Source organism: Nomia melanderi, chromosome 12, assembly GCF_051020985.1.
Source record: "Nomia melanderi isolate GNS246 chromosome 12, iyNomMela1, whole genome shotgun sequence".
NCBI classification, from domain to species: Eukaryota; Metazoa; Arthropoda; class Insecta; order Hymenoptera; family Halictidae; genus Nomia; species Nomia melanderi.
The window spans coordinates 12,087,739-12,114,879 of record NC_135010.1 but is presented as its reverse complement, the minus strand read 5'-3'; the positions used below and the strand labels follow the sequence as shown (position 1 = coordinate 12,114,879).

General features: G+C 45.2%; 2 protein-coding genes across 5 annotated transcripts in view; one reads left to right on the top strand and one right to left on the bottom strand.

Moving 5' to 3' along the window:
* The window catches only part of LOC116424060 (uncharacterized), a 203,627-nt gene that overhangs the window by 37,944 nt on the left and 138,542 nt on the right, over positions 1-27,141 (top strand). For 3 of the 4 annotated variants that reach the window (XM_076372740.1, XM_076372739.1, XM_076372741.1), the window contains exon 5: positions 1,049-1,395. The exons of the other annotated variant lie outside the window; for it this stretch is intronic. In XM_076372740.1, coding sequence (XP_076228855.1) covers positions 1,384-1,395 — 12 coding nt within the window. In that variant the 5' untranslated portion in view covers positions 1,049-1,383. The remainder of the gene's footprint in view (positions 1-1,048; positions 1,396-27,141) is intronic. 4 annotated transcript variants of the gene reach the window in all.
* LOC116430304 (uncharacterized) overlaps positions 1-27,141 on the bottom strand; it is a 57,097-nt gene that overhangs the window by 13,354 nt on the left and 16,602 nt on the right. The window lies entirely within an intron of this gene.

The window sequence follows — 27,141 nt, the reverse complement described above, 5'->3', positions numbered from 1 at the left end:
CAACGAAAAAAGAGGTTCCCTCCGCGACTTCTCTCTTTCTCTCTCTCTCTATCTCTCTCTTTCTCCCTTTCTTTTCCTCCTTTCGTCTTCGCGTTCCGCGCGGTCGTGGGCGGCGTCCGCGTTCGGGCATTAGAAAAAACGTGGAAAAGTCGACGGCTCTCGCATAGTTTGTCTCTACAGGGTGTTGCGGTTCTCGGGAGGAACTGAGGGAATGGTTTTGTAGGGAAATTCGGTGAATGTTGGAGCAGTATTTAATGTATTTAACCATCTATAGGCCCGTGTGACTTTGGAGTCACGTATGTATTGGCATCTCGATTTTCGTTTCGCATAGCAAAGCAATTCAATCAAACTTACGCTCAGTAAGTTGAAGGTTATGATATCTGAATGGCAAGGTATATTGGTTTTGATACAATTATTACACCTTCAACAGACGAAGCTAAATTATATCAATTGCTTAATTAATAGAACGAGGAAGCTACGAGCTGATCTCTTGCGGTTCGAGCAATTAAATCACTCCTTCGCGAATTAGTCCTCCAAATCTGAACATTTCATTGAAGTGTCATTCGCAATGGGTTCGAACTATCGAATGTATGAGAAAGATTCAGCCTGTAGAGGGTCGAGGTTTCTAACAAGTAGAAATGACCGATGAACAGCCTCGCGAATCTTCATTCGAACCAGACACCCTAGTCGCAGCTGTCAGAGCAAGTTCAGCCAAGAATAAATTGTATCCCAGTTTTCCGCTTGCTTTCACGAGGCGGATCCATCGATTTTTCATTTGCCGGCGATTCCCCGAAACGAGGGGCCGGACGGGTTTCTCTTGGCAAGTGGCGAGCACACACCGGCAAAAAAGCGTAGCGCGCGCGCCAAGATCCGAGATTAATGAAAGAAGATGATACTGTTTCACTAACGACACGACGGGAACGACGTGCCCCGCGAGTCGCCGGCGTTCCATTTTGGTTCACCAGTTCCGAAATAATATTCTCCGTTGCCCCCCGCGTCCGTCGTATACATCAGCGACAATTAAAGTCTCGGTTTCTTTGTTCCCCAGGGACAACGGTAGCGACGATCGCGCGACAAAAGATCCCGCGCCGGAGTAATCCTACCAGCGGCTCGGCCCCGTTCCGGGCCGGCACTCGAAACAGCGAGCCCGCGGACAAGGAATCTCTCGGCGGGCCGAGTAATTGAATCGATAGAGCAGTCATCTGACAAACGATGAACCTCTGTTCGAGTGTCGGCGAATAGCCGAGCCATTAGCCTCCTCCCCGCGGTCCGCGGGAGAAGACAGAAGACCCCGAGTTACGCCAGCCGATCCTCGCTCGTCAACGATATCACATTCGTCGCCGTCGACGCCGGATTCGCGCGTTAACGGCAGTCCGAACAGGAATGTGTCCGGAGGTAAGTGAGTTAGCCGATCGTCACTTATCGCGGGGGGATCCTAGAGGATCGGATGTTCTTTACGGAGGATCGAGTGATAATAGCAATTCCGATAGGTGGTCACTTTGACTATGAAACTGCGGAGATACCGTTCTATAGCCCGAGGAGCGAGTCCTCCTAGAGCGCGGAGTTAGCTCTGAACTATCCAACCCGGCTTCATTGGATTCGACGCGGTTCATAGAGCGTTTCAACCGATTTTTCTGGCAATAGCCGACGCGTTTCTTCCGCGGAATTCTTCCTATAAAATGTTCTTGCGACGAATACACGCGAAAATTCTGTTGGATTTAGTAAGTATGAGATCGCTGAAGGAAGCAATTGGCCGTGGCAAATTAATATCACGGTTCCTGTTTAAGGAAACCGTCTCGCGAGCGATTTAATTGCTGATTCGGTGGACACGTCGAGAGACAGGATCGGGGCTCGTTACGGCATCGGCGACACGCGCGCGCGTCTGTCGTAATCACGGCTATCGCTCGCGGAGCGCGGCCGTCACGAGGAAAAACAACGGTGCCGGCGCGCTCGCGCGCGGATCTCCGCTCGGCTCGGATTCAGCGCCGGCACGCGGCGCATCTCATGATTATGGAGCCCCCATTATGCAACGTTACACAAAGTATTCCGTTTTATCGGCTTAATTACCCGCCGGCTCTTTTATTCCCATTCTTTCGTTTATCCGCGCCCGGTCAACGCTACCGGCGCACTCGCGCTCGCGCTCGCGCGCCGCCGCAACTTCTTTCAGGCCGGTTTTGTTTTCGCGTCCGGCCCGTGACGCATCGGCGAACTATCTTCGCTCTCCTACGTTTATTAATATCGAGCACGCTTTCTCGCGCAAGTACATTCATCGCGCGCGCCCCTTCGCGGACGCGCTCTCCCCTTTGACCCCTTTGTTCCGTCCCTTTCGAGGACGAAAGCGTTTTACAGCTATTTCTCGCGTTCGCCGGCCACTCGGCCGACAGTGATCAACTTCTCGAGGACTCGGTGTTTTAATATTTGGAAACGATCGAGGCTGTTGATCGCTTCGACTCGTGTTTTCGTCGTTCTCGGATCATTCGAAAAATGCCGTGTCACGGGAAGTTCCAGGTTGACCTGTGATCGAGATTTCGTAAGATTTTCCCTCCCCCAGTCCGTTGCCGAATCGAGCTGGAACAGTGAGTCACTCGATCGAATGGAGGATGGGGAACCGTATCGAGTGCAGTGTTGTGTTGGAGGAGAACGCTGGAAGAAACTTGACTCGAGAATGTCTCTGCAACAAGGGGACTTATCAAGCAATTTTATGCGCTTAATCTTGGAATGATTCGAATAATTTTATTGTCCCATTCTGAATGGAACGTTCGACAATTTCGCGGACTCAGCGTAGCGTTGATCCTTCGACAGACAATTTTACAAGCCACACCTGAGTCTAGCTTACAGTCGAGTCTATCTAGCTCCAGATCTGACTTCTGTATACCTCCTAGACGATTCTATAATTCAAACTGGAATCTACCGGTCGGTTGACAAATCATTCCGCAACGATTCGTAATACGTAAGCGTCGCTCGTTCACGGTTTCACGCGTCGAGCGCGAATAATTCGATTCTCCCGGCTCGCAGGGCCGCTGGAAACGCGGCTTTTTCATCGTCCGTATCAACCGGAGGGAGCGACTTCGCCGTTTGCCACGCTCGATTGTTATATGTGCCTTCTGATACGGCTGCTTGGCGAGTGATGTACGGTCGTCGTTCACGGTGGCCGGCTGCTCGGCGATCGCTCCTTTGATTCGCGGACCCCGGGATTCTGGGTAGTAGGCACGCTTCGCGAAACAATCGTCGTTCCTCGTGTCTAATTGGATACAAGGAATCAATTTTACTAGATTTCTAGTTGGCAACAACGCCGAGGAAAGGAAACATGCCTTCTTATCTGACTTAAACCTGCTCTCCAAACGATCGGCGATCGTTCTTACAATTGGCGAGCCTCGAAGCCGTCGAAAAATCAATTCCAGTTCAACATTACCGAGTCATTTATCTCTAACTACCAAGAATTCCCAAGAAGTCTATACGCGAACTCAAGATAGCATCGACACGATTATTAGCGAATCTTAGAAATTTCTATCTTCCCAACCGACAGCAACGAGTCTATACAACTACCAACAACACAAAGAATAAAACCGTTCTTCCTTTACCAGCGTTAACCGAACAAGAAAGCCGAATCTCCGAAAAAAAAAGATCGATCGAAGCGAGTATCAGTCGAACAATTTAATTAGCCCGAGTATCTGGCCCTCGTGGACCGATGGTTCCGATGAATCCGGCTGAAAGAAGCGGATCCGGATGCGAGGGAAATATTCCGGCGAGCCGGGGATTCGCGGGTAGTCTCTTTCCACCGACTTCCTCCTCGAGCGGGCAACGAAAATAATTTTTCCAAACGCGATCGTTGATCCGTGGCTGGAGAGCCGGCTCGCGACTCGCGCATAGAACGGCGCGTCATCCAACGGCTTGGCATCGGCGCTGAAAGAATCGAACGAGAAGCCAGAGAGAAAAAGAGAGAGAGAGAGAGGAGGATCAGCGTGTCACGATTCGTTTCATTATTTTTTCTCTCGTTTCCCCCTTCCACGGATTTCCTTTTACTTCCTTATCGCGCGACGTCAGGATTGATCGGCCGCATCTACATAATATTATCGCTTATTTATTCCGTCGGCTGCCGCTGGAACGGGCTCCCGTATCATTAATTACGCTGATGAGTTCTGTGACGCGCGGCTGCGAGCGGCGGACCAATGCGTCGATGCACGATGTACGGCGTGTATATCTGCTCCCCGGTATCTCTCGTTCTTTCTTCCCCCCTTTCCTTTCTCTCTTTCTTCTCTTTCTTCGTTCCTTTCCAGTGATCAATAAACAACGACCCGCGCCAAGGAGACCCGGAGCCGGAAACTGGAATCCCGTGATCTCGTCTTTTTCGCGACATTCAAATGACTCCTCGAATTAAATCGATACGTCCCGACACTTTCGACGATCGGAGACGTGACGTAACGGCCTGTCTCTCTCGCGTCGGTTTCTTTCAACTACCGGACGAACCTCTGCACGGAGAGGGGGGAGGGAGGAGAGATCACGCGAGATGCACATCGCGATCGTTCAGTGTCGTGTTTTTCGCTCGATATGAATGGACAATGATAATTCGGTAAAAAGTGACCGCACAGAAGAAATTAGAGATAATACTGAATTGCTCCGCGAGCTGTGTATTGTTCCGTATGGAACAGCGGAACGTTAGATCTTGATCACCGCAGCCTCCGAGCAAGTGGAAACCACTGGATCGTTCCAGAACTTCCTCTCGTTTGATTAATCGCGCGACGGAGGAAAAGTATTTCGTGTTTCGCGTCCTGCAACGAATGATACACGATTCGCTCTGATCTATTATCTTCCTGGAAGCTCGCGACGTCTTCCCGAAATTCCTGCCAGAAACATCTAGGCCAATCTGATACAAGCTGCCGACGTCGATCGATCGGGTCTCGTCTGAACGATTTCCGAATTAGAAATCTTTTTCAAAGATGCGTTCAACTATTCAGCTGACAGAATGTTTAACCCTTTTCAGCTGTCAGAGTGTTTAAAACTTTCATGTTTGTAATACTAAGTTCCAAACAAATGATTCAACTGCTCAAACAGCAAGAAACCAGTACACAATTTCCCTATTCCATATTATTTAGGCATTCGATGTGTGATTTGGCAGAATCTACAAAAGGTACACAAAATCTCTCTTTGTATAGTTCAGAGAATCTTCGTCCGCAAAGGGTTAACTTTGCGAGAACGATAGAGGTTTCGAGGACCTAGCGGTTTAGCATTTGAAAATGAGTTAATCATTTCGACCAGCGTGTTCATCATCTAGGCCAATCCGATGCAACACAGATCGAACGATTTTCGAGTTAGAAACCCTTTCCTCTCGTTTCCTGCGTTCGTTTTTCAAGGTGCAGACGGAAGGTCGGCTCGAATCGCGGAGTAGCTCGCGCTCCCCGGAGTCGGACACAAGTGGCCGGATTACGAAGGCTCATTCTACTCACCTTGAGAATGAAAAAAGTGCTTACGATCGTGCGTGCCGCCCGGGCACACCGCCTTTCGTAGCCCGCGAAGGCTCTTTTTGCGCAGCGGAGTTTCGCAACGCGGCTCGGCTCCATCGGAGGCGTTAATGCGAACGAGGTGTCGAAAACTGGAGCGAGCCTCGCGGCGAATCGAATTTCGTACGCGGAAACGCGGTTTCCTTCGATAAACCTCGTACTTCCCGATGTTCAATGCGTAGACGCAAGTAGCTATCTATCAAAACATCGACGAACGATCGTCTGAAATTTAGATCGTTATTCGAACGGTGGACTCGGTTCGCTCTGATTTTCGAGAAACCGAAGAGCTCCTCGATCCGAGCGATACCGCGCGAAGAAAGGAGCAATAAATTTCGCGGCGTCCGAGTTTCGTGTAGTTTCGGTACGTTTCTTTTGTATTTATGGCCGAGAACGAAAGCGCTGTTTCATTGTTGCGCTACGATTTTTCATACTTGATGCAAGTAGGATCGGCCTTATACAGTCGGCCGGGCGGTTCGAACATTCTTTAATGCCGGCGCTATTTATACTTCGTACGGTCATTCTCCGCGATCTGGATCCAGGAATGAATTAGTTCCCGACGATCGTTTTAGTCCTCGCGGTGTCGAGAAGCGGAATTACTCTCTGGACAGACAGTTTCCTTATATAATCCGCACAGTATTAATCACTCACTTTCGAAAATCAATCTTCCTGTCATTTCAATTTCGTTTATCCGTACAACCATTACCTACCGGAATCCAAAAGCTAATCCACCGATTAGCTCCATCTAATCACAATCAAACACCTGTTTCCAAAATCGAAGAACATTCTCTCGCATCTACAATATCACTTCCTCTTCCATAACACTTCTCTTACATAAACCTCTGCATATCCGATCCACGTCCCATCCAAACTCGCAGAAAACCCTTCGAGCCTCCATTCCCAGAAACCCTCCAGAAACTCAGCATCTCGACTAAAACCCATTCTTGTCCGATTCCCTCTTTCGCGATTCCCACAGGCGTGTCTCCGCTTCCCGGCCGGGCATACCAGTTTTTCAGTTAATTCCCCGGTTCCCGTTCGCGACAGGGGCGTCGGTCGGGCATCATTCATGCGTGCACGGTCGCCTAACGGAAACGGGTTCTATTTTTCCGAATTGGCTGATAACCGAAACGAGTTTGCCGGCTAACCAAGCCATCCGGCCAGTTAGCCAGTTAACCAAAGCCGATCCGAGCGGAGCGGAGCCGATCCGGTCGGCCATTCGATAGATAGTCTTACTATTTAAATGACATTGGCAGCGAGCGCGGCCGTGCAATTTTAAACTGAAGGCGGCGGCCTGCCTCTAGCCGGCCGACCGGCCAGCCAGTCAGCCAGTCAGCCAGCCGGCCGGCCGGCCGCGGCGAAGGTTGATATACAGATTTCGCGGTGAAGGTCGGTTTACAATATCCGGTATCCGAGGCTCACGGTATTCCGCGGTGGCCGGTGCACACACGTATCTATCCGTGCTTTCTCTCCGAGGCTCGCGCGCGTGCACGCCCCCGTCCCGTCCCGCAGCTCCGCTCCGGCGATACATCAGTACCCGCGCAAAAATAATTGCTCCCGTCCGACGGAAAGTACAAATTTATCGGTCCTCCTTTTTCCCTGCTCTCCTCCGCCGCTCCTACGTGTGCGGCTCTCCTTCTTTCTCGCGTCGTTCCCATCGGCGCTCGATATCGTCGTCCCGGCAGCGAAACGCCGACGGTAATCGGCGCTGGCTCCGGCTGACTGGCCCTCTCCCGATCCGTCCACGCACGCGAGCACGCACGTACGCTCCTCCGTCGAACGGGAATCGTTACCATCGAGGAGCAAAACTCTCGTTTCCGTTTCCCTTCTCAGGGGGACAAGTTTACGAGCCTTTTATAATTATTCCCGCGCCGCAAAAAATTCGCGAGACCAGCGGCGCACCGAAGAATGGGAGAAATGGGGAGAGAAGAGAAACGATCTCTCTGGATGCTTGTTTTCCGCTGTAGCCGGGATTCTCGCGTTGCTAGAGGTGTTTTCGATTGTTTCGTTTAGAACGAGGAGTCTGGGCTCTCCCCTGGGATGCTTTGCTTTTGGAGTGTAGAGAGTGAATTTTGTATCGGTGTTTGTATGCATTGGAATTTTTAGGTGATCGAGGTCTACGTGACACTTGCTTCGAAATTTTGAGTTATCCTTCGATTTACTAGATTAACACGATCTTCTCTATGTTGCCACTGAGATTAACGTCGAACCTCTGCTCGCGCGAGACTGTCGATTTTTATGCGGATCCGTGGACTTTCGTTTTGCGAGGTTTATGGGTGTTGAATGGAGTTTGATTGTCAACGTTTGGTAGATTGTTTGGTTTCATTTTGGAGTTGAAGTTTCGGATAGATTGAATTTTAGTGGAATTTTTAGTTGAACTTTAGAATTAGAGATTGAAGTGTATATAGAATGATAGTTTGACTTGAATGTTGCATCGAGTGCTTTTAATTCAGGCATAGGAAATTAATTACTGGTTACTGTAATTGTCAGTGATTAGTCAGTTATCTGAACCCTATTTGCGCGTGTGTACGTATTGGTTAAATCGTGAGCATTTTGAGAAAGATCATGTGGTTCAATGTTGGACTCGAAGTTTCAGATAGAATTCAACAGAAAATTTGATTCGATTACCACGATCTCTATCAGAAGACATTACACTCTATCACTAAATTACTCCACTACTCCTAGATACTTCACACTCTAACAATCGCGAACCTCCATTCAAACACGCTACACCCGAAACTCATCTCCGATCAATCACTCGTCCCAGTTCCATCGAAACTCTGAATCGCACTCCATCTCTCAATCGTCGTCCGGTTACGCAAGAGTTCGCGAAACGCGACGATAAGAAGAATCTCCGCCGGAGGAGAGGGGAGGCGATCGCGTTACCGAAAGCCGCGACGCGATTTTCGACGACGCGGAATCCGGCCGATTCGCCGGCGCGTAAAAATAAATGCGCGTCTCGTAAATTTAATTGCGTGACGGCCGCCGCTCGGGTACACGGGTGCAGCGGCGAGAGGCGTGCGATTCGGTCCGAGAGAGTTCGAGCGAACGAGCGAGCGAGCGAGTGAAATGAGAGGGGGGTGGGGAGAGAAAGAGTGGAGGAGATATTTTTCACGTAGGTGGACAAACGCGGCGGTGCGGCCGAGAAACAGGATTTCGGCACCGGGCATGGCCGACGCGAGTCTCGTCCGGCGGCGTCGTCGTCGGCGTTGTCGTCGTCGTCGTTTCCTTTAACGTTGTTTTGACACGTATTTTTCGCGGTCCGTTTTAGAGGTCAGTCGTGTTACGACACATTCCTGTCGGCTGAATCGGCCGCGCTGAAAGGAACTGACCGAAATGCGATCTGATTAAACGGACGTTTCTTAAATGAACGTTTGTGCGGCGCGGCGGAGTATTGTACGCGTTGATCGTAATGCAATGCAGTAATCTCTCGTGCACGAGGATTCGTTGAACGGGAATGAACGCTTTAACAGTAGGTTGACGGATATTGAATTTTTTAAATATTATATAGTGACGGTTTAAGTCGGTTTGGTTCGGCAATTACGCGAATACGCATTGCAATGGTCTGGTTTAACACTAGAACACTAGAATGACCGTACCAGTCAGAATGACTGGTTTCGATCTTTTTAGCAATTATTGGTATCTTCGAAGCATTGAATATTCGAAATGATTTTGAAAATAGTTCCACTAGAGTACTATAATGAATGTCTGAAGAAACGGAAAATAATGTATTGTTACAATTCATTATAGACTGTTTTCAAAATCATTTCGAATATTCAATGCTTCGAACGTATCAGTAATTGCTAAACAAAAAAATTGAAAGTAGTCATTCTGACTGCTAGTTCTAGTGTCAACTCGTTGCACTCGAAAGTTTTTCACTGGAAATATTCAACATTTTCTGAGACAGATGACATTGTTTGAAACTAATTTAATAATTCACTGATAAATTAAGCGACAAAGCTATTTTGAATATTCCACGTAGCAATGCAAAGTTTGATTTAAAATATTAAATATTCAACTTCATGGTTTTGCTGTACCAAATCAATGACTGAGAGTCACCTCTCGAGTTAACCCTTTGCGCTCGGACGTTTCTCGTTAGAAATATTTCACATTTAACAAGGCAAAGACGATATTCTTTGAAACTAACCCAATGGGAAATCACATTGAGGACAAAGCTATTTTATTTCAATATTTCACGCATCGAGGCGTTATACGAAGTTCAACATTAAATATCAGATTTTATAATTTTACTGCGTCAAATCAATGACTGAGAGTCGCCTCTCGAGTGCAAAGGGTTCACTGGAAACGTGCCAGTCGAAATGACTGGTTTCCTTGTTTCGCAATTATTGATATTAGAAACATTGGTTATTCGAAACGATTTCGAAAATAGACATTTTCACTTGAATACTATGAGTATTCGAGGAAACTGAGAATCTATCGTCACAATTTTTATAGGGTTCATACATCAATCGTATTAATGAACCTACCGAGCAATTAAATTGACTTTTTGAAATTCCTCTATTTTTTATTTTTTTATAATGCAATTTCAAGAGTGGATCTATCAACTTTAATCGATTTACAATTCAGTTTGCGTATTGTTAAATAAATTTCTTGAGTAATTTCTAAGAGAAACATCAGTTATCTTTCTAATAATTGCAAAAAGAAGAAATCAATGGGTCATTTTGACCCGTCTGGTAGGTTTAGTGTTAAATGCTCGATAGTTCCAGTGTTAATGCGGCTCTTTTCAGTCGAGAGACATCGTCATTAATAGAAGCGAATTCTTCAACGTGGAAAGGAGAAATCGATGATACGTAATCCGATGGAAAGAAAACTCTGTGTTTTGTTTGGAGTATTTCTTGAGAATTCAAAACCGTCTGTGGCGATTATACTGCGGTTGATATGATTATAAAGTTTCTTTAGTATTTTTAATATCATCTTTCTGAATGAATGAATAGTAAATGAGAATAAATATCGCGGAGTTTAAGTATCACACGATTGAAACATTAGTCTAATTGCTGCTCTCGGCGTTCTTAGGATTTGCGGTTCTTGTCGGGATAAAGTCCAGCGATGTACTATCAAACATATGGAGTTTATACTATAAAACATGGTTTCCTTGTCTTTTACAATTTAAGGATTCCAGCTAATTCAGCTTTATATAGAAAGATTCTCAACGATTCCAGAAATGTTCCACGAAGGATTAGACTGAACACGTCGAAGTCTTAAACACTAAAACAGAGTCTACATCAATCTCTGGTTCGAATTAAATCCATTCACAGCTTTCCGTTTCAAACATCAAAGCTCCCAGCATCACAAATGTGTTAGATTCAAAGGTAGCAGTGGAAAGCAACTTTCGCTGTAATTAACTAAAATTCATCGTAACCTCAATCTAATCACAATTCACCATGAAAATTATAAAATTCACGAAATTTTCTATATATCTCACTCATGTACAATCAAGTTACATTTCAACTTTGACCTCAAAGAGCACGATGAGATCCTAGTTGTACGCCTGGAACAGTACCTGTTGTACGAGAATCGCGTTTTTTCTAAGAGACAGCCGAAAAGAGAGTCGCGCGCGCGCGCGCTCGCCGGGGAATCCCTTCGATCTCCCTCCCCCTCCCTTTCGCCCGTTCTCTCGCGCGCGATCCCCCCTCCGGCCCCTCCCCCTCCCCGGTTGAATGACGTTTTGGCGTGCAACCGGTTTGCCAGCGAAGGAATTTCTACGAAATTAAACGTCCCCGATAAAAATATGGCCGGGCTTCGGCTGTCTCGCCGATAAATTAGAAGGCTTCGTTCTAGATCGTCGTATAAATAAATATCGGGCCGGTCGCCGGTCGCCGTAAATACGCGACGCGGACCGCGGTGCCGCGTCTCGCGAATTCCCGGTGAAAACGCGACGGAATGGAAAGGAAGCTTCCATTGGACACGGCCGTGTCGCCGGCTGGGAAACCTTCCGGGGGAAAGAGTCTTTTCGCTGCGCGGAACTGGACGTGCGCGATTTCGCGACGAATCGGCTCCAGATTTTTCAGCCTCTCCGCGAGCATCCGATTTGTCGGATTCGCGCGTTTCGACGTTTTGGAGGATTTGGGAACTGGAGTTGATGTTGATCTTGTGTTTTCGAGTTTTCGAGGTTTCGAGGATATTTGGAGGAGGTTTTGGAGTTTGAAACGAATTAGGGTTTTGTTTGGTTCGATTGATCTTAGGTTTTGAAATGTTGAATTGAGATTTGATCTGATTGATTCTAGGCTTCGATATTTTGAACTAGGATTTTATTTGGTTCAATTGATCCTAGATTTCGATATATTCAATTAGGGTTTTATTTGGTTCGATTGATTTCGGGTTTTTAAATGTTGAATTAAGATTTGATGTGGATCAATTGATTCTAGGTTTCGATATTCCGAATTAGGATTTTATCTGTCAATTCGAGATTTCGAAATTTCCACGATTATAGTTCGAACCATCGTCGATTTTCCGAAATATCGCGTGAGAACGGAGACTCGCGTAGTATAATGGCACGGTGGAATTCCGGCCGTGTTTAATTTTTAGGAAGTATCGTAAGGCTACAGAGCTACATTGCGGAAGATTAATTAATTAATTTTTTCCTATAGGATACGGCTTGCTTCGCGGCGTAAGCCTTGTTCGCGATAATTAAAAAAGAAACTCGAAAGGCGAGATCCAGCGTGATACCTGTCGGACTTTCAATTTTTGAGTTAAATAAAGCTAGAATCTAATTAGCCGGGTATTAACGGAAGCATAAACTGTATCTCGTACGGTAGATCGAGGGAAGATCGGTGGTTGATCGAAGATCGAGTACAACGAGATTTCAACAGGGGACTGTGTCCGTCCATCAGATACGCAGTTTCGAGTAACGCAGTTCTTTTTCCTCTAGCGAAAGAGGGTCCGCTAATTGGAAGACGCTATTTCTGGAGGCGCGAGTCCGTTCGAACTCGTTTCGAAATCCTGAAAAGGGTCCGCGACTAAATCCGAAAACAAGAGCACCATAAGCGACGCGTATGCTCGATCTCGTCCCGATCATCAGAGGGAAACACCATTCTTCGTCTACGATTTCCGATGAATGAAAAGTTTCTTTGGAAAGAAAAGAATCCATTCCTCCAACAAAGAATCTTTTATTCAAGAGACGAAGAACAGTTTCAACTATCGGAGGAAAACATTTCTGACAACATTCCTCTCTCCGGCTATAACTTTAAACTCAACAGAGTGAATCTCGTTATATCGTTCGAGTTCTCTTTATTTCAGCTTAACACTTTGTCTATCGAAAGCCTATCAATAAAACCAACTTCCACTGCTTTCCTTCGAATAACGAGCTATCGAATGAAAACAAAAAAGAGAAAAGAACAGAAGGATCCTTGTATTTAACAAGTAGACTCCCAGATTCACGATTACAATTTTTATTATCATTCAAGGTTTCCTAAAAAATTACTATTACTCCTCTATCACTAGACTACTGATTTTCATGCGTTTATAGCAAAATTTGAAAGTGCGGAATTGCACAGAATGCGTACGACACAAAAAGGTACGTAAAATATTTAAAATTTAACTCTTTCCGGACGAATGTCGGCATTTCGGTGAGATGAAATGTTCAGATTTGGAGGACTAGGTCATGGACAAATGATCTAATTAGTCGAAGAGCAAGATATCAGCACGTTTAATTTTTCTCTATTAATTAACCCTTTGAACTCTATAGGCTACGATAATGCACCAGTTCTAATATTAAATATTTCAATGAATTTAAAGAAAACTACCTTAAGATTATTAGATCTTCCAAATATACGCGTTCCGTAAACCTAGCGTTAAGAAACATAAATATTAATTTTTGTGAATACAAATTGAATAGCACTCTTCTACTGCGAATTGCTATAGCTTAGAGCGAACACAGATGTAGAGTATACCTAGGATTTTGACCTTTTCCAATAAATCTTTAATAACAAAGTAGGTGAAGAAATCGTAGGTCAAGGGGTTAACACGAACACCGCACGATTTCACGAAGCAGAATACAGGAAACGGAGAAAGATATAATATCGAATGATCGAATTAAATAGCGTTATTGTCATAGCAAGTCCACCGCGACGAGAACACCGATTTCGTCGTCGAAAAAAGGGAACAGTACGAAAGAGAGGCGTCGATAGCTCATCTGGACCGAGAGCCGGGCATTATCACGGCAAGTGAAAGTCCGCGGCGCGTCGTTATTCACGGCGAAATGCGTTCCACTTTTTTTTCTCGGCCGTGGTTTTCGAAGGGAGCCGGTTCCCTCCTCCGGGAACGAACGGATCGGTCGTTAGGGATCGAACAGGAAGATAGGGAAAAAAGGTCGTCTCCATCTGGCCGGCGGGATCTCGCCTCGCGCGGCGCGCCGCGTGTTGGCGCGTAGACAAAACAACGAGCGGCCGGCGATTTTATTGGCGAGGAAAGCCGGTAACACGCCATTAGGCCGCGCGTTATTGGAACAACGCGCTGACGGCCGCGCCGTAAAGAACCGCTGTTTTCCTTCGCGTTCTTCTGCTCGATCGACGCTTACGTATTCCGATAAGTTCCAACGACTCCGCTTTTATTAACCCTTCGCCGGCTTTCCCGTTGATTTTTATTGCGGCCGTCGGTGAATAGATGAAATCGGCACGCCGCTGTGTTGCCACCGAGATAAACGTCGAACCTCTGCTCGCGCGAGACTGCCGATCATTTTTATGCGGATCCGGGGACTTTCGTTTCGTGAGGTTTATGCGCGTTGAATGGAGTTTGATTGTCGACGTTTGGAGATCGTTTGGTTTCGTTTTTAGTCGAAGTTTCGGATAGATCGGATTTTAGTGGAATTTTTAGTTGAAGTTTAGAATTAGAGATTGAAATGTATATAGAATGATGGTTTGAATGATGCATCGAGTGCTTTTAATTCAGGTATGGGAAATTTATGGGTGTTGAATGGAGTTTGATTGTCAACGTTTGAAGATAGTTTGGTTTCGTTTTGGAGTCGAAGTTTCGGGTGGAAGGTTGGATTTTAGTGGAATTTTTAGTTGAACTTTGGAATTAGAGATTGAAGTGTTGTATATAGAATGATTGATTTGAATGTTGCATTGAGAGCTTTTAATTCAGGTATGGGAAATTAATTACTGGTTACTGTAATTGTTAGTGATTAGTGAGTTATCTGAAATCTATTTGCGTGTGTGGACGTATTGGCTTGATTGTCAAAGTTTAGAGATAGATCGTTTGGTTTAATTTTGGACTGGAAGTTTCAGATAGATCGAATTTCAGTGAAATTTTTAGTTGAACTTTATAATTAAGGATTGAAGTGTTGATTTGAATGTTGTATCGAGTACTTTTAATTCAGGTATAGGAAATTAATTACTGCTTACTATAATTGTCAGTGATTAGTCAGTTATCTGAACCCTATTTGCACATGTGTACGCATTGGTCTGATCGTGAACGTTTTGAGACAGATCATTCAGTTCAATTTTGGACTCGAAGTTTCAAATAGAATTCAACTGAAAACTTCACTCGAATGTTGCATTGAGCTTTCAACTCAGTGGATGGTAAACAATCACTGGTTACTATGATCATTAGTGATTACTCAGCGATCGTTACCCGAAACTTATTTAATTCCGTGCATTCGTTAGTTCTTCCCACCGTCGCCGAATGTTCCTCGGAACAAAGGATCTCCATCCCAATCGGCACTAAAAGCAAGACACTGCTCTCAACAATCACCGATGCAATATTGAACTTGACCCGCGGCCAGCCGCGAATTTCCTACGATTCGTCCCGAGGCCTCGAGGCTCGACCGTCCAATTCATCTCGTTAACCGCGCAACATCTATTCGCCGAAAGACCGACCTTCGCTGTCGTCCCCGCGAGAAACCTCCGCTCGATCATCTCGCACCTTCAGGATTAACATTAAACCTCAAAGCCTCTACCAATCGGATTTCCCTGTAATCCAATGAAAATAACGGACCGATTGAAAATTATCTCGTTTATCGAGAAATAAAAGGAGCCGCGTCACATCTGAAACTCGTTCAACGCGGTTTTCCATCGTTTATTCCTTCGTTCCGCTGTCCCCTCGTTCGTTTTTCGTTTATTCCCGCCCGATCGCGATTGACGTCGCTTCATTAGCGGTGATTTCGAATTTATAAGGCGCAATTGGCAACGATAACGCGATGATCGCCGGGGATCCGGCGCGCCGGTGTTAACCGTGACTCGATTAAACGGAAACCGATCGAGAGACAAGGAGGGAGGGGGAAAATACAACGCGAAACGAACTCGGAAAAACGCTCGGAAAATGGGGGACGGTTTTGCCGTTAATACGAGAGGGGTGGGGGGGCAATTTGCGAAATCAATGGAACCGGAGGAAATATTAATAAGGGGGACGGTTCCACGGGACAGCTCGTTAAAGAGTCATCCGGTTTGCGCCGGTTCGGCCGCGACGACGATTTTCGCGAGATCGATCGAAACAACGGACGCGCGGCCGTGGTAGACAAATAATCGCATTGTTTCGTGTCGTCGCCGGGTCGATGGACGTGTCCGAGACCTCGCGGACGGGTTGTTGACTCGCGGCTCAGCGTGCTGGCCGCGATCGACACCTACCGAACGTTTTATTCACGCTAGGAGCGGCGAGCTACCGAAAATAATTTGCGCCGCGATCTATGGTAATGACTTTCTCAAGGTTTCCTGCGGCTTTGTTCTGTCCTCTTATAAGAGATTTCTGTGGAGGAATATTTTTAGCTTGGTAATTGTGTAATCATTATCTTGGTTTTTTATAGTTATGTGTTTGAAATGTTAGGTGTATAGAATGTTTGGTATTAGTATTTTGGAAGTTAGTATTTCAAAATTGAGATAGTTGGAAGCTTGGTGTTTCGACAATGGTAGGCAGAGTTCTGTGGTTCTAAATTTCTAGGGGAAGGCGAAATTTCAAGTACTTCAGTTTTGAGAGGAATTTGAAATTTCAATGGCAATTCTAGATTTCAGGAGCAACTCGAGGTTTCAGTAGCAATTCAAATTTTCAACAGAAATTCAAGATTTTAAAAGCAAGTAAAGGTTTCAGTAGCAATTCAAATTTTCAATAGCAATTCAAGATTCCAAGAGCAACTCAAGGTTTCAGTAGCAATTCAAATTTTCAACAGAAATTCAAGATTTTAAGAGCAACTCAAGGTTTCAATAGCAATTCAAAATTTCACTAGTATTCCAAATTTCAACACTACCTCCAAGTTCCAACAATTCCTTCGAACAGCACTGAATCCCCTTGCCGATCTCTCCATCCAAGAAATTAATTACCAACAACAAAGACATCAGAATAACCTTAAACTGTAACACCAAGGGAATACTCCCTCAAACCTATCTTCCAAAACTTTCAATTCCGAATCCAACTGAACTCGTCGTAGGTCAGTAACGATTATCCAAGAATCGACGGACTCGTTCGATCTTCCTTTTCCGCGAGTTTTCACGGCTCGGGATCGAGGCGTCCCATGGAAAACATCGCGGCCGCGATAAGGCCGCGCCGCTATCGCGCCACTTGGTAGAAGTTTACGTTCACGCACGATACCCCTTCGCCGATTTATCGCCGGTCTACCGAGTCAGTGAGCGACAATAAAGTTTTTCCTTCTATCCGTGCCCCCTTCCTCGCGGCGAGTAATCGCGTGTATCCAGGAGGGCCGCTTTCTCGCCGCAGAGTGCACTAAACGCGACTCTCCAGCCGCCACTCTCGCGTCCCAACGAAGTTTTCGAAAATCCCCTGGTCCCGCTGTACCCGGCCTTTTATTTTATTCTCGACGACGACGACGACGGCGCTACCACGACGGAAACCGAGAGCCTGGAATCTTTCCTTGGCCCGCAAACTGTTCGCGGGCAACTGTGAACACGTAGCTACAGACGAACTCTGTTGTTCTGAGGTTTTTAACCCCTTGCCTTATAACAACGTGTCAGACTTGTGAAGATTTGAAACGGAATTTAACAAACATAAGTATTACTTAATTTTTCTGAATACAAATTGAATGGTACTCTGCTATTGCGAATTATTATAGCTTAGAGCAAACATAGATGCAGAGTATACCTAGGATTTTTGTCCTTTTCCAATGAATTTTGAATAACGAAGTAGGTGTGTATCGATTTTTGTGAATACAAATTGAATAGCACTCTTCTATTGCGAATTAGCTTAGAGCAAACATAGACGTAGAGTATACCTAGGGTTTTAAAAAAAAGATATAATATTGAATTATTGAATTAAATTGTGTTATTGTGAATGTCTCAAGAAACTGAGAATAATCTATTGTTACAATTTTTATAGGAATTGCATATTAATCGTATTAAATGCTCGGTAGTTCTAGTTTTAAAAATGGTACTGAGAGATATTCGTGAAATATTAATATATATTTATGGTATTAGTACAATTAATTAGGTTTATAGATATGTATTGTGGTTTATTCTGTTCTTAGAACAATTGATGCTTCGATCTTGGAAATTGGTTTGACGGTAGATAATTAAAATACATATTCGTGTGATTGAGTAAATTTATAACGTAACGTGTTTCGTAAACCCAGTATTAATGATTTATTTTAGTGATAATGATTCATTTCAGTATTTTTCTGAAATTTAAAGGTGTTTCCGATAGAATTAGTATGTTCTTATGGAAAAGATGATGTGGACGAGTGTGAAAAGAAGTTGAATGAGAGTTAATCCCGTGTAACCCAATTCTCCCGTCGTACGTGAGAAAGAAGGGAATTTTCAATCGTGAGATTGACGATTAATTCCTAGCCACTCTATTATGAATAAAACGGTCCGCGACTTTGACGTTACAATGGAGTATTATACCGACTCGTGACAAAGAAACGAAGGAGGAATTAATTAATTGCAATGAACATAGGCATATTCAAGCTTCTTTTATCTCCGAGATAAGTAGAACAAGCCCTCAAAGTCAGACCACTTACTTGCGCGGAGTATTACGATTAAGAGGTTTTTCTGGTCTAGACGCGCCATTTTCCTTTCGATTCTTCTCTTTTCACCGGATTCGCGAATTTTTAATGCGTCCTTTGTAACTAAGACAACCGGTCTACGCGATGCACACGTCATTCTTGTCCTTACTCAATTTTAGAATAGAGAAGATTTTCATGAAAAATATACTTCAGTCAAGAATATCAATCCTCTGCACTCCAGAGGCGCTAAGTCACCAAATGATTCGACACAGCGAAACTGTAAAATTCGATAATTAATATTAAACTTTGTATAATCCATCAATGTACGAAATATTGAAAATAGTTCTCTTCCTCGATGCATTTCTTAATTCAATCTAAGAAAATGTCATCTGTATCTCATTAGGGAATATTTATTATTGCAAAGGGTTAACAAAGATCAGCTTCCCGCTGTAACAAGAACGATACAATAATCATAGTAATAAAACTGACTCGACCGATCGAAGAAATCGATTCTTCCAGAAATTCGAACGCAAATGTACATAGATGGCTGTAGTCCGTGCTCTATTGACAGCAAAGAGAGAAATTTTCTCGTTCGATGGATCCAGGGATCTTCTCTTTGTATCGGGAAACACTTGAGCAAACACTTGCATCGTCGGACGTACGCGAAAAAGTCTTGAGATTCCAATAGCTTTTGAAATCGTCTTATACTCGTCGTGTTCTCTATCGGAAGTTGATCTAATTATTCTTGTCAAGAGGATCCTGACACTTCTCAATTTTTGTCATCCATTGTACCGTCGTACTCAAGAATTTTTAATTATTTGTATTTGAATATCGGCATTCTCCTCTGGGATTCGGAAGACAGAATGAAAGAAAATTCCATTGACGTCTGCGATGTAATTAAAATAATGTTAGTGCTTAGAAAATTGCGACTATTCTGTCCTTTAAATGTACTTCCTCCCATCTTCGGATTCAATAGCACAACAGCATTGTTTCGATCGTTCGTTTCAAGAATAATTTACCCGGTACACGGACCACGGTCCGCTGGTTCGTTAACGAGTACGCTAATTCGAATTTTTAATATAACCGAAGCATCTCTCTTCCGCCGAGTCTCTTTCAGAGATCGAAGATAAATCTGGAAACATCGTGGCTCGTTAGACGCGAGAACTATGCTTCCCTTTATCAGCTGAAAAGCCAGCACTGTCTCAGACGAGGTTCCTCGTTTCAAAATTCTACTTTCCCATCGTTCGAATTCGACAAATTCGAGAATTCTCTTTGTACGCGGTCTTATACTTCAACAAGTGTACTTATCCAGGGATCTAGATATCAATCGAAAATCTTTGAAAAATCTGGAAAATCCTCATGATAAAGAATGTTCGTCGATAGACTCGAATCGTCGCTTCCATCAAGAACACAATGTACTAATTTGATCCATCAAACAGATCTACCCATCGATACAGACTCAACATCGATTTCCCTGAACAACACAGTTTCCCATTGATCCCACGACAACCTCGTCTAATTCCGATCGTCCCCGACAAACGAGGATCCACCGATCAACCGAAAACGTGTCGAAAAGTCCGAAAGAAAAGACTACGTAGCATTCGTTCTCCAATCAACCAAAAATCATTGCAACACCAGAAAACCCTCCGTCAAACAGATCTCCATGGATACAGACCCGATATCGATCATTTCCCTGAACAACACAGTTTCCCATTGATTCCACGACAACCTCGTCTAACCCCGAACATTCCCGACAAAGGAGGATCCACCGATCAACCGAAAACACGTCGAAAAATCCGAAGAAAATACGTAGCATTCATTCTCCAGTCCTCCAAAAATCATTGAAAACCCTCCGTCAAACAGATCTTCATCGATTTCCCTGAACAACACAGTTTCCTATCGATTCCACGACAACCTCATCTAATCCCGATCGTCCCTGGCAAACGAGGATCCACCGATCAACCGAAAACGCGTCGAAAAATCGGAAAGAAAATCGGTACGAGTAGGGACACGCCGTTCACCGGTACAAGCGGCCGAGAGTTACTTATCACTTTCATCGGGCCACTCGGCCCCGTCACAGGACAATCGGCTTATGAATTATTCGCGACATAATTACGCCGGTGTTCAACGGTGTACACCTGCAGCCGATTGAACGGCGCTGCGCGACGGGACGGAGGGGCGGCAGGAGGGAGGGAGGGGGGGTCGAAGGGGAGAGCCGTCCGCGCGAGGCAGCTCTCGATGCCCTTTTCTCTCTCCGCGGCGAACGATTACGTTACGGCCGTCAAGTTCATTGAATGGTAAACGCGCCGCGATAATTGCCTGCGCCGGTTAGTAGTAGGCGAAGTGGACCTCGCCTGGATGGAATTCGAAGGATTAGAAAGCGTCGAACGGAACGAAAAATGCAACCTTGTCCGCCGGTGGGGGAAACTGGCACGGTTGTTCTGGCGAAAAAGAGAGAGAGACGGTGCGATCGAGGGGAAAAAGAGGAGCGACACGAAACCGGTGAACAAGAGTGAAAGATAGAGAGAGAGAGAGAGAAAAATAGAAAGAGAGAAAGAACACAACGAAACGAGAGAAAAAAAAAACGAAGCCAGACACGGAATGTTCGATTCGTTCGATTCGTTTGTCATTAAGACAGTTCTCTGATTCAAATAATCTGTTGAATATTACGAATCGCGAGTTGTTCGCTCGGTGGCATCGTAAACTTAATGGGCGCAATTTCTCCGGGAATTTTTATATTCTTTTAATTAGCGATTAACTTCCTACGGAATTATTCCCGGAGATTAATCCTCCGAGGGGATTCGTACCGCGAGTTGTTCGCCGAGGAATGCGCTTATAATGCGAGCGATCGGATTGTTCGAGGCGGGGTGGCTCGGGGGGAGGGGAGGATTCGAGAACACGCTATCCCCGGCTCGAAAATATCGAGTTTGATCGTTTGTACGGGTTGTTTCGCTCGTCTCCGCTGGAACAAAGGGAACTAACGGACACGGCGAAACGCGGGCCCATTGTTCCGTCTGCCGTGGACCGGGATTTCTTTACGGGAACGCGTGTGATTAACATTGATTATAGAAAATAGCCGTGGCGTACGGATCTTCGTCTTATTCTGCTTCTTCTGGGGCGGTCGGGGGGACGCATTGTTCGCGGACGGGCCGATCGAGCGGTTTTAACGACGGACAAGTGAGCGTTTAATGCGGTTCATGCGGAATTCTTATTAAAAGTTCTCGCGATGGACTCTTTTCGAGTTCCCTTCGTGCGGCGATCGTAGCGTTCGAGTGGAACTATTTGTTGAATTGCTCGGGTAATTAACGCTTTTACGATAATGGCCATTAGGTGAGACGAATGGAACCTGTCGTTTCGAGAGAGAGTTCTAGTGTTAACCCTTTACTCGAGAGGTGACTCGGTCACCAAATGATTCGACACAGCGAAACTGTAAACTTCGATATTTATTAAACTTTGTATAATGTACGAAATATTGAAAGAAAATATTCTTCCTCGATGCATGTGATTTCTTAATTCAATTTCCGGTGAAAAACCTCTGGAGCAAAGGGTTAACAAAGATCAGCTTCTCGCTGTAATAAGAACGATACAATAATCATAGTAACAACGACCTTCCTTCCGCTTGTTATCTACATCGAACGATTTCTTAGCGACAAGTAAGCTGGAAATACTTCCAATCCAAGTATTAACCCTTTACTCGAGAGGTGACTCACCACTTGGTTTCATGTAGTGAAACTATAAAATTTGATATTCAGTGTTCAACTGTATATAATGCATCGGTGTGAGTTGGGATAAAAAGCTTTGTTTCTGAATTCACTTGCAATTTTTCTTTGAGTTAATTTTAAAAAATCTGTGCCTAGTTAGAAAAAGTTAAATATTTCTATCGAAATACTTCCGAGTGCAAAGGGTTAATAAATAATTCTAATATCATTTGTCTTTGTCACGTTACGATAAGTAATTCTGTACGAAACACTAGGTTTGTGGACGTTTATTGTACGGTTCATTATATTGTTTCTAGAATTGTTCATTTGGATCTTGGAAATTAAAGATTTGAAGATCCTGTTATGATATTAGCGAACGTCGACCAAGCGATGTTTATAAAATTCGACACCAGAAATCGACTCGTTCCGCAAACCTAGTGTTAATTAATGCCGATTCATTAATGCCCCGATTCTTTTATCGATGTTTTCTCCGACCGATGTAAATACATTTATAAGTGAAATTAGCCGCCGCGAATATGAATATCAGCCGGCTAATTTGCGCTAAATTGAAACGAACGAAAAGTCCGTTACGATCGTATCGCGCCGGGAGAAAATGAAGATCTTCCGAACCTGTCTTCGTTGTTTTGCCGCGTGAGGTTTCTAGCGCGATCGCCGCGAAGATTGTGCAAAAGTTATTTGTGTTACCGAAACGGACGGTTTACGTATTGCGAGCCGCGGATCGAAAACGAATCGATTAACGCGCGAACGGTCGGCGGTTCTGTCCGGGGAACGTTGCACGGATTATTGGAGCGATTCTCTGCGTGACAATGTGCTCCTCGGTTGACACCGGGTTTATTGGGCTCCGTGAATTTCATAATAATTCGGAACGTCATTTAAACGTGTAACTCTGTACGTGTAAATTAATCAGCATTTAGTAGATTTAATGTAAACACGAGAGTCGTGAATCTGACAATAATTGGAAACTGGCGAAAGTCTGCGATTTCGATTGTTCGATCCTTGAATCGCTAATTCGGAAGATGTATGAACATTTATTTCCCTAGGAACAATAAAATCCACGAATCCAGTATTAACACTTTGCCACGTCACGAATTCGGGTGACATTTTTTACAGAAACTTGGACATTTTGATGACGTATCGAACAAACCGAATTTTGTTGGATACATGAAACATAAGAAAGATAGTGGAGCAATTATTAAGAATTTTAATTTCTCAGTTTCTGGTTAGTGAGAACTGTTTCGAGTACATGGTAGTTTCGATGAGCGTTTACACGGCAGACAAAGGGTTGAAGAAGAGAAGCGTGTATTTCGGAAAAGCACGCCGATCAATTGATCACCCGCTAATCCCAACAACACTCGATCGCACGGCAACGAGCAAAAAGCCGAGCACACAAATCGGCGAGGGAGCGTCGCAAAGAAGATCCGCGCGATTCCGGAAAGAATAAAGCCGCCCAAAAGGCGACAGGATTTTCGAATTCGATTTGCGCGGCGATTCACGGGGATCCGGTTCTATTCCCGGCTCTCCGGTGGCAGCGCGAGAAACGTTCCATTTGACACAGTGAGCGAGCCTCGGATATCGTTGAGCGACTCGAGGAAAGGGGGGGAAAAGGGAAGAAAAGAAGAATGAAAAACGAGGAGCAAAACAAAAGAAACCGGGGGAAAAAATAGTAGAGCGTCCCGAAGCTTCACAAAGGGCTGCAGCGAAAAAGAAAGAGAGAGTGGGGAAAGGGAGCAAAACGAGGAGCGTATAAGAACAGCGAGACCGTAAGACCAAGAGGACCAAAACGAAGAACCAGAAGAAGAAGAAGAAGAAGAAGAAGAAGAAGAAGAAGACGAAGAACACGAAGAAGAAGGCGAGTAGCAAGCACAAGCGTCTCCGAATTCGATTTTATGCTCGACAAAGAGGGCAGAGAGGCGAGTTTTCGCCGGGATTGTGTACACTGTAACACGCTCGCGTGAAGGGCCGCGTTGAAGAGGTGGGGTTAGCCGTTCCTGAGGATATCATTGATTTTTCGGAAATGACTGGGCCGATTACGCGAGCGGAAGCCGTCTTTACGATTTGTTTTGGCGGCGGGAGAGCGGTGCCGCTCCGACGGGGGGCAAGGGGGCGAACGGGACGAGGGACAGGGATAGACCGAGGAAGACGGGGAACGGAACGGAACGGAACGGAACGGGCCAGAGAGAAACGGGGGTGGAGGGGTGGTAAAAAGGGGAACCGTCGAGGGGAATACCGTGGAGCGGAGGGAATCGGCGAGAACGGGACAGGGATGGAGGAACTGGTGCGAGCTGGACGGACGGAGGGACACGGAGAGAGGAACGGAGAGAGAAGGAAATGGCTGGTGGTTACGCATGCGCGCTTTTTTCGTCAGACAGCATTTTTAAAGATTTTTCCTCCCGTAGCAGCTTGCAGATTTAAGTCGCCAGGTCGATCCCGTCGATTCCCGAATGCCCCGAACCGCCTGCACTTCGTTACGACGCCGCGCCGCCCATTGCAACCGCCTCCAATATACGTTCACCTTTTTTTCTCCTTTCCGACCTGCTTTTTTTTGCTCTTCTTTCTCTTCTCTCGCTTTGCAACACGCTTCTCTCTCTTTCACTCTTTTCGTTGAATTTCTCTCTCCCTTGTTCCTAGTCCCTTTAATTCCCTTATCAAAAATCGTTCCGACCGTGGGAGCTCGCGCCGGAAGGGAAAGCGGAGAAGAAAGAGGGTATCCCGTGAGCCTCGCTCGCGTGTGTCGCGTTCGAGAGGGTTTGTTCGCTCGCACGTGAACCGGGGGAAACGCGACGGGAAAAGGCGCCTCTTCCTGCGACGGCGGGCTGCACGTCGATTGATTCGTCCGAACGAACGACCGGCCGACTGGAAAGGTCGCGTCTCTACTTACGTTTCGGGGACAGGTGTGGTCGCGCACGTAATTCGCGATCTTTGAATGACCGTTTCGACCGCTCGGTTTCCCTGTGTACCTGTTGGCAGTGCGTTTGCTAAACGGAGGAGTCCCGGATTTTACGAGTTGCGATGGTACTCGCGGTACTCTGTGCGATTTGACTGGATTCTTTTATGTCGCTTTGACTGCCGCGTCACCAGAATTCGGGTGACATATTTTACAGAATGGACGTTAATTTCTTTCATGACGCATCGAACGAACCGAGTTTGTTGGGTATATTAGATGCAAGAAAGATAGTGGAGCAATTGTTAAGAATCTTGATTTCTCAGTTTCTGGTTATTAGAAAGAACTATGGGAGTTTTCATGAGTGTTTACGTGGCAGTCAAAGTGCGAAGTTCGATGTTTTCGAAGAGTTGCATTCGGATAACGTTCTGATTCGACGAGAATGATTAACACTAGGTTTACATTTATACTTCATTCTATTGTTCCTAAAGAATTGATGCTTTATTTAGGTGGGAACTGGAGATTTGATAGGTAATTGGGGTATGTGTCAGTGTGATCAATCCAAAGCGTAAACATTTACAAAATAATATCTCTAAAATCCAATATGCGTCAACTTGACGCGTTCCGTAAACCTAGTGTTAACACGTTGACTGCCATGGGGGTCCGGTGACCAAATCGAATTATAGTTCACTCAATGACGATTATGTGAAAACATTTCTATATTATAAATAATGCTACATAACACAGTGACATTCAGCTGGATGAACGTGGAATAGTAATGCAATTCGATCGAATGATTTAATATTGTATTCTTTCCATTCGGCGTATTTTCCTCTGTGAAATCGTGCGGCGTGTTAATTAGAATGTTCTTCTGACACGTTGAACCAATGAAAAAGTGGATACTGAGTGATTCGACGGTTTCCCGAGGATTCCTCGAACAGCTCGAGAGCAAGGAAATCGGCGTGACTCGAGCGGCTCGAGGGAATATTTCATCGAATCGCGATAGATACAATCAAAAATAGACTTTCTCGTACAGTCCGACTTCATTAGTCCGCTTATCTTATCTCCCGCGGCTCGTTATATTTACTCGCGTTTAGCGACTCGTTCGAACTAGCTTCTTTTAGTATCAACAACGACGCCGATAAATATGCAAGTATACGATCGCCGGCGAGCAGGCCGGGGAGGAAAAAAGCCGAACGCGTCCGTAAACCGTGCAGTTTAAATCTGCGTGAACACCTTCGATTCTGAACACTCCTCGAGCGCGTCGCGCGAGGAGGCGCTACGGACGTCGAACAATTCGGATCAAAGCCGAGGATGAGAGACGACGTTAAATCCGTCCGGTTTTTCGATAATTGGCAGCGTCCGCGGCAGCGTCTTAACGAAGATCCAATTAAGCCACGGGACGCATAGGAACGCGTACTTAGGGGGTGTCGGGACGGCGAAATTTACGAGGCGCGCCGGTCGCGCGGAACCGCGAAATAAACCGGACAGCGTCGCCGTGTCTCCTCGCTCGAAAGTCCGCGCGCCGTTTAATTGACCGGAGTGAAAGCGACTTTGTGGGCTCAAAGCGAACGCGCTGCCTCGATACGCGTCGAACGAAACGAATCACGGGATGCTGTGCCGAGGAAACCCACCCTCCGTCGTCGGACGGGTCTAAGGTGTCTTAGAGAGATTTCTTATCGTTTATTATAGGACTTCCTGGCGTGAACAGTTGAACTTTGTATTGATTGTACGTTGAATCTTTCTGTTGTTTGGAGTACAGATTTTAAGCCTTTGCATTAATATTTCAATGTTTTCTGATGAGATGAAGCCGATGTTTTGTGAAACTCGACGAAAAATCACATGTACATTGATAAACAAAGCTATTTTATTTCAATATTTCTCAAATTGACGTATTATTCGTAGTATAATATTGAATATCAAATTTAATATCAATCAAACAGTTGAACTTTGTATTGATTCTTGTACACGTTGAATCTTTCTATTGTTTGGAGTACAGATTTTAAGCCTTTGCACTCTGAAGTTTCTCACTAGAAATATTTCAACATTTTTTGATGAGATAAACACGATATTTTGTGAATCTCGACGAAAAATCACATGTACATTGATAAACAAAGCTATTTTATTTCAATATTTCTCAAATTG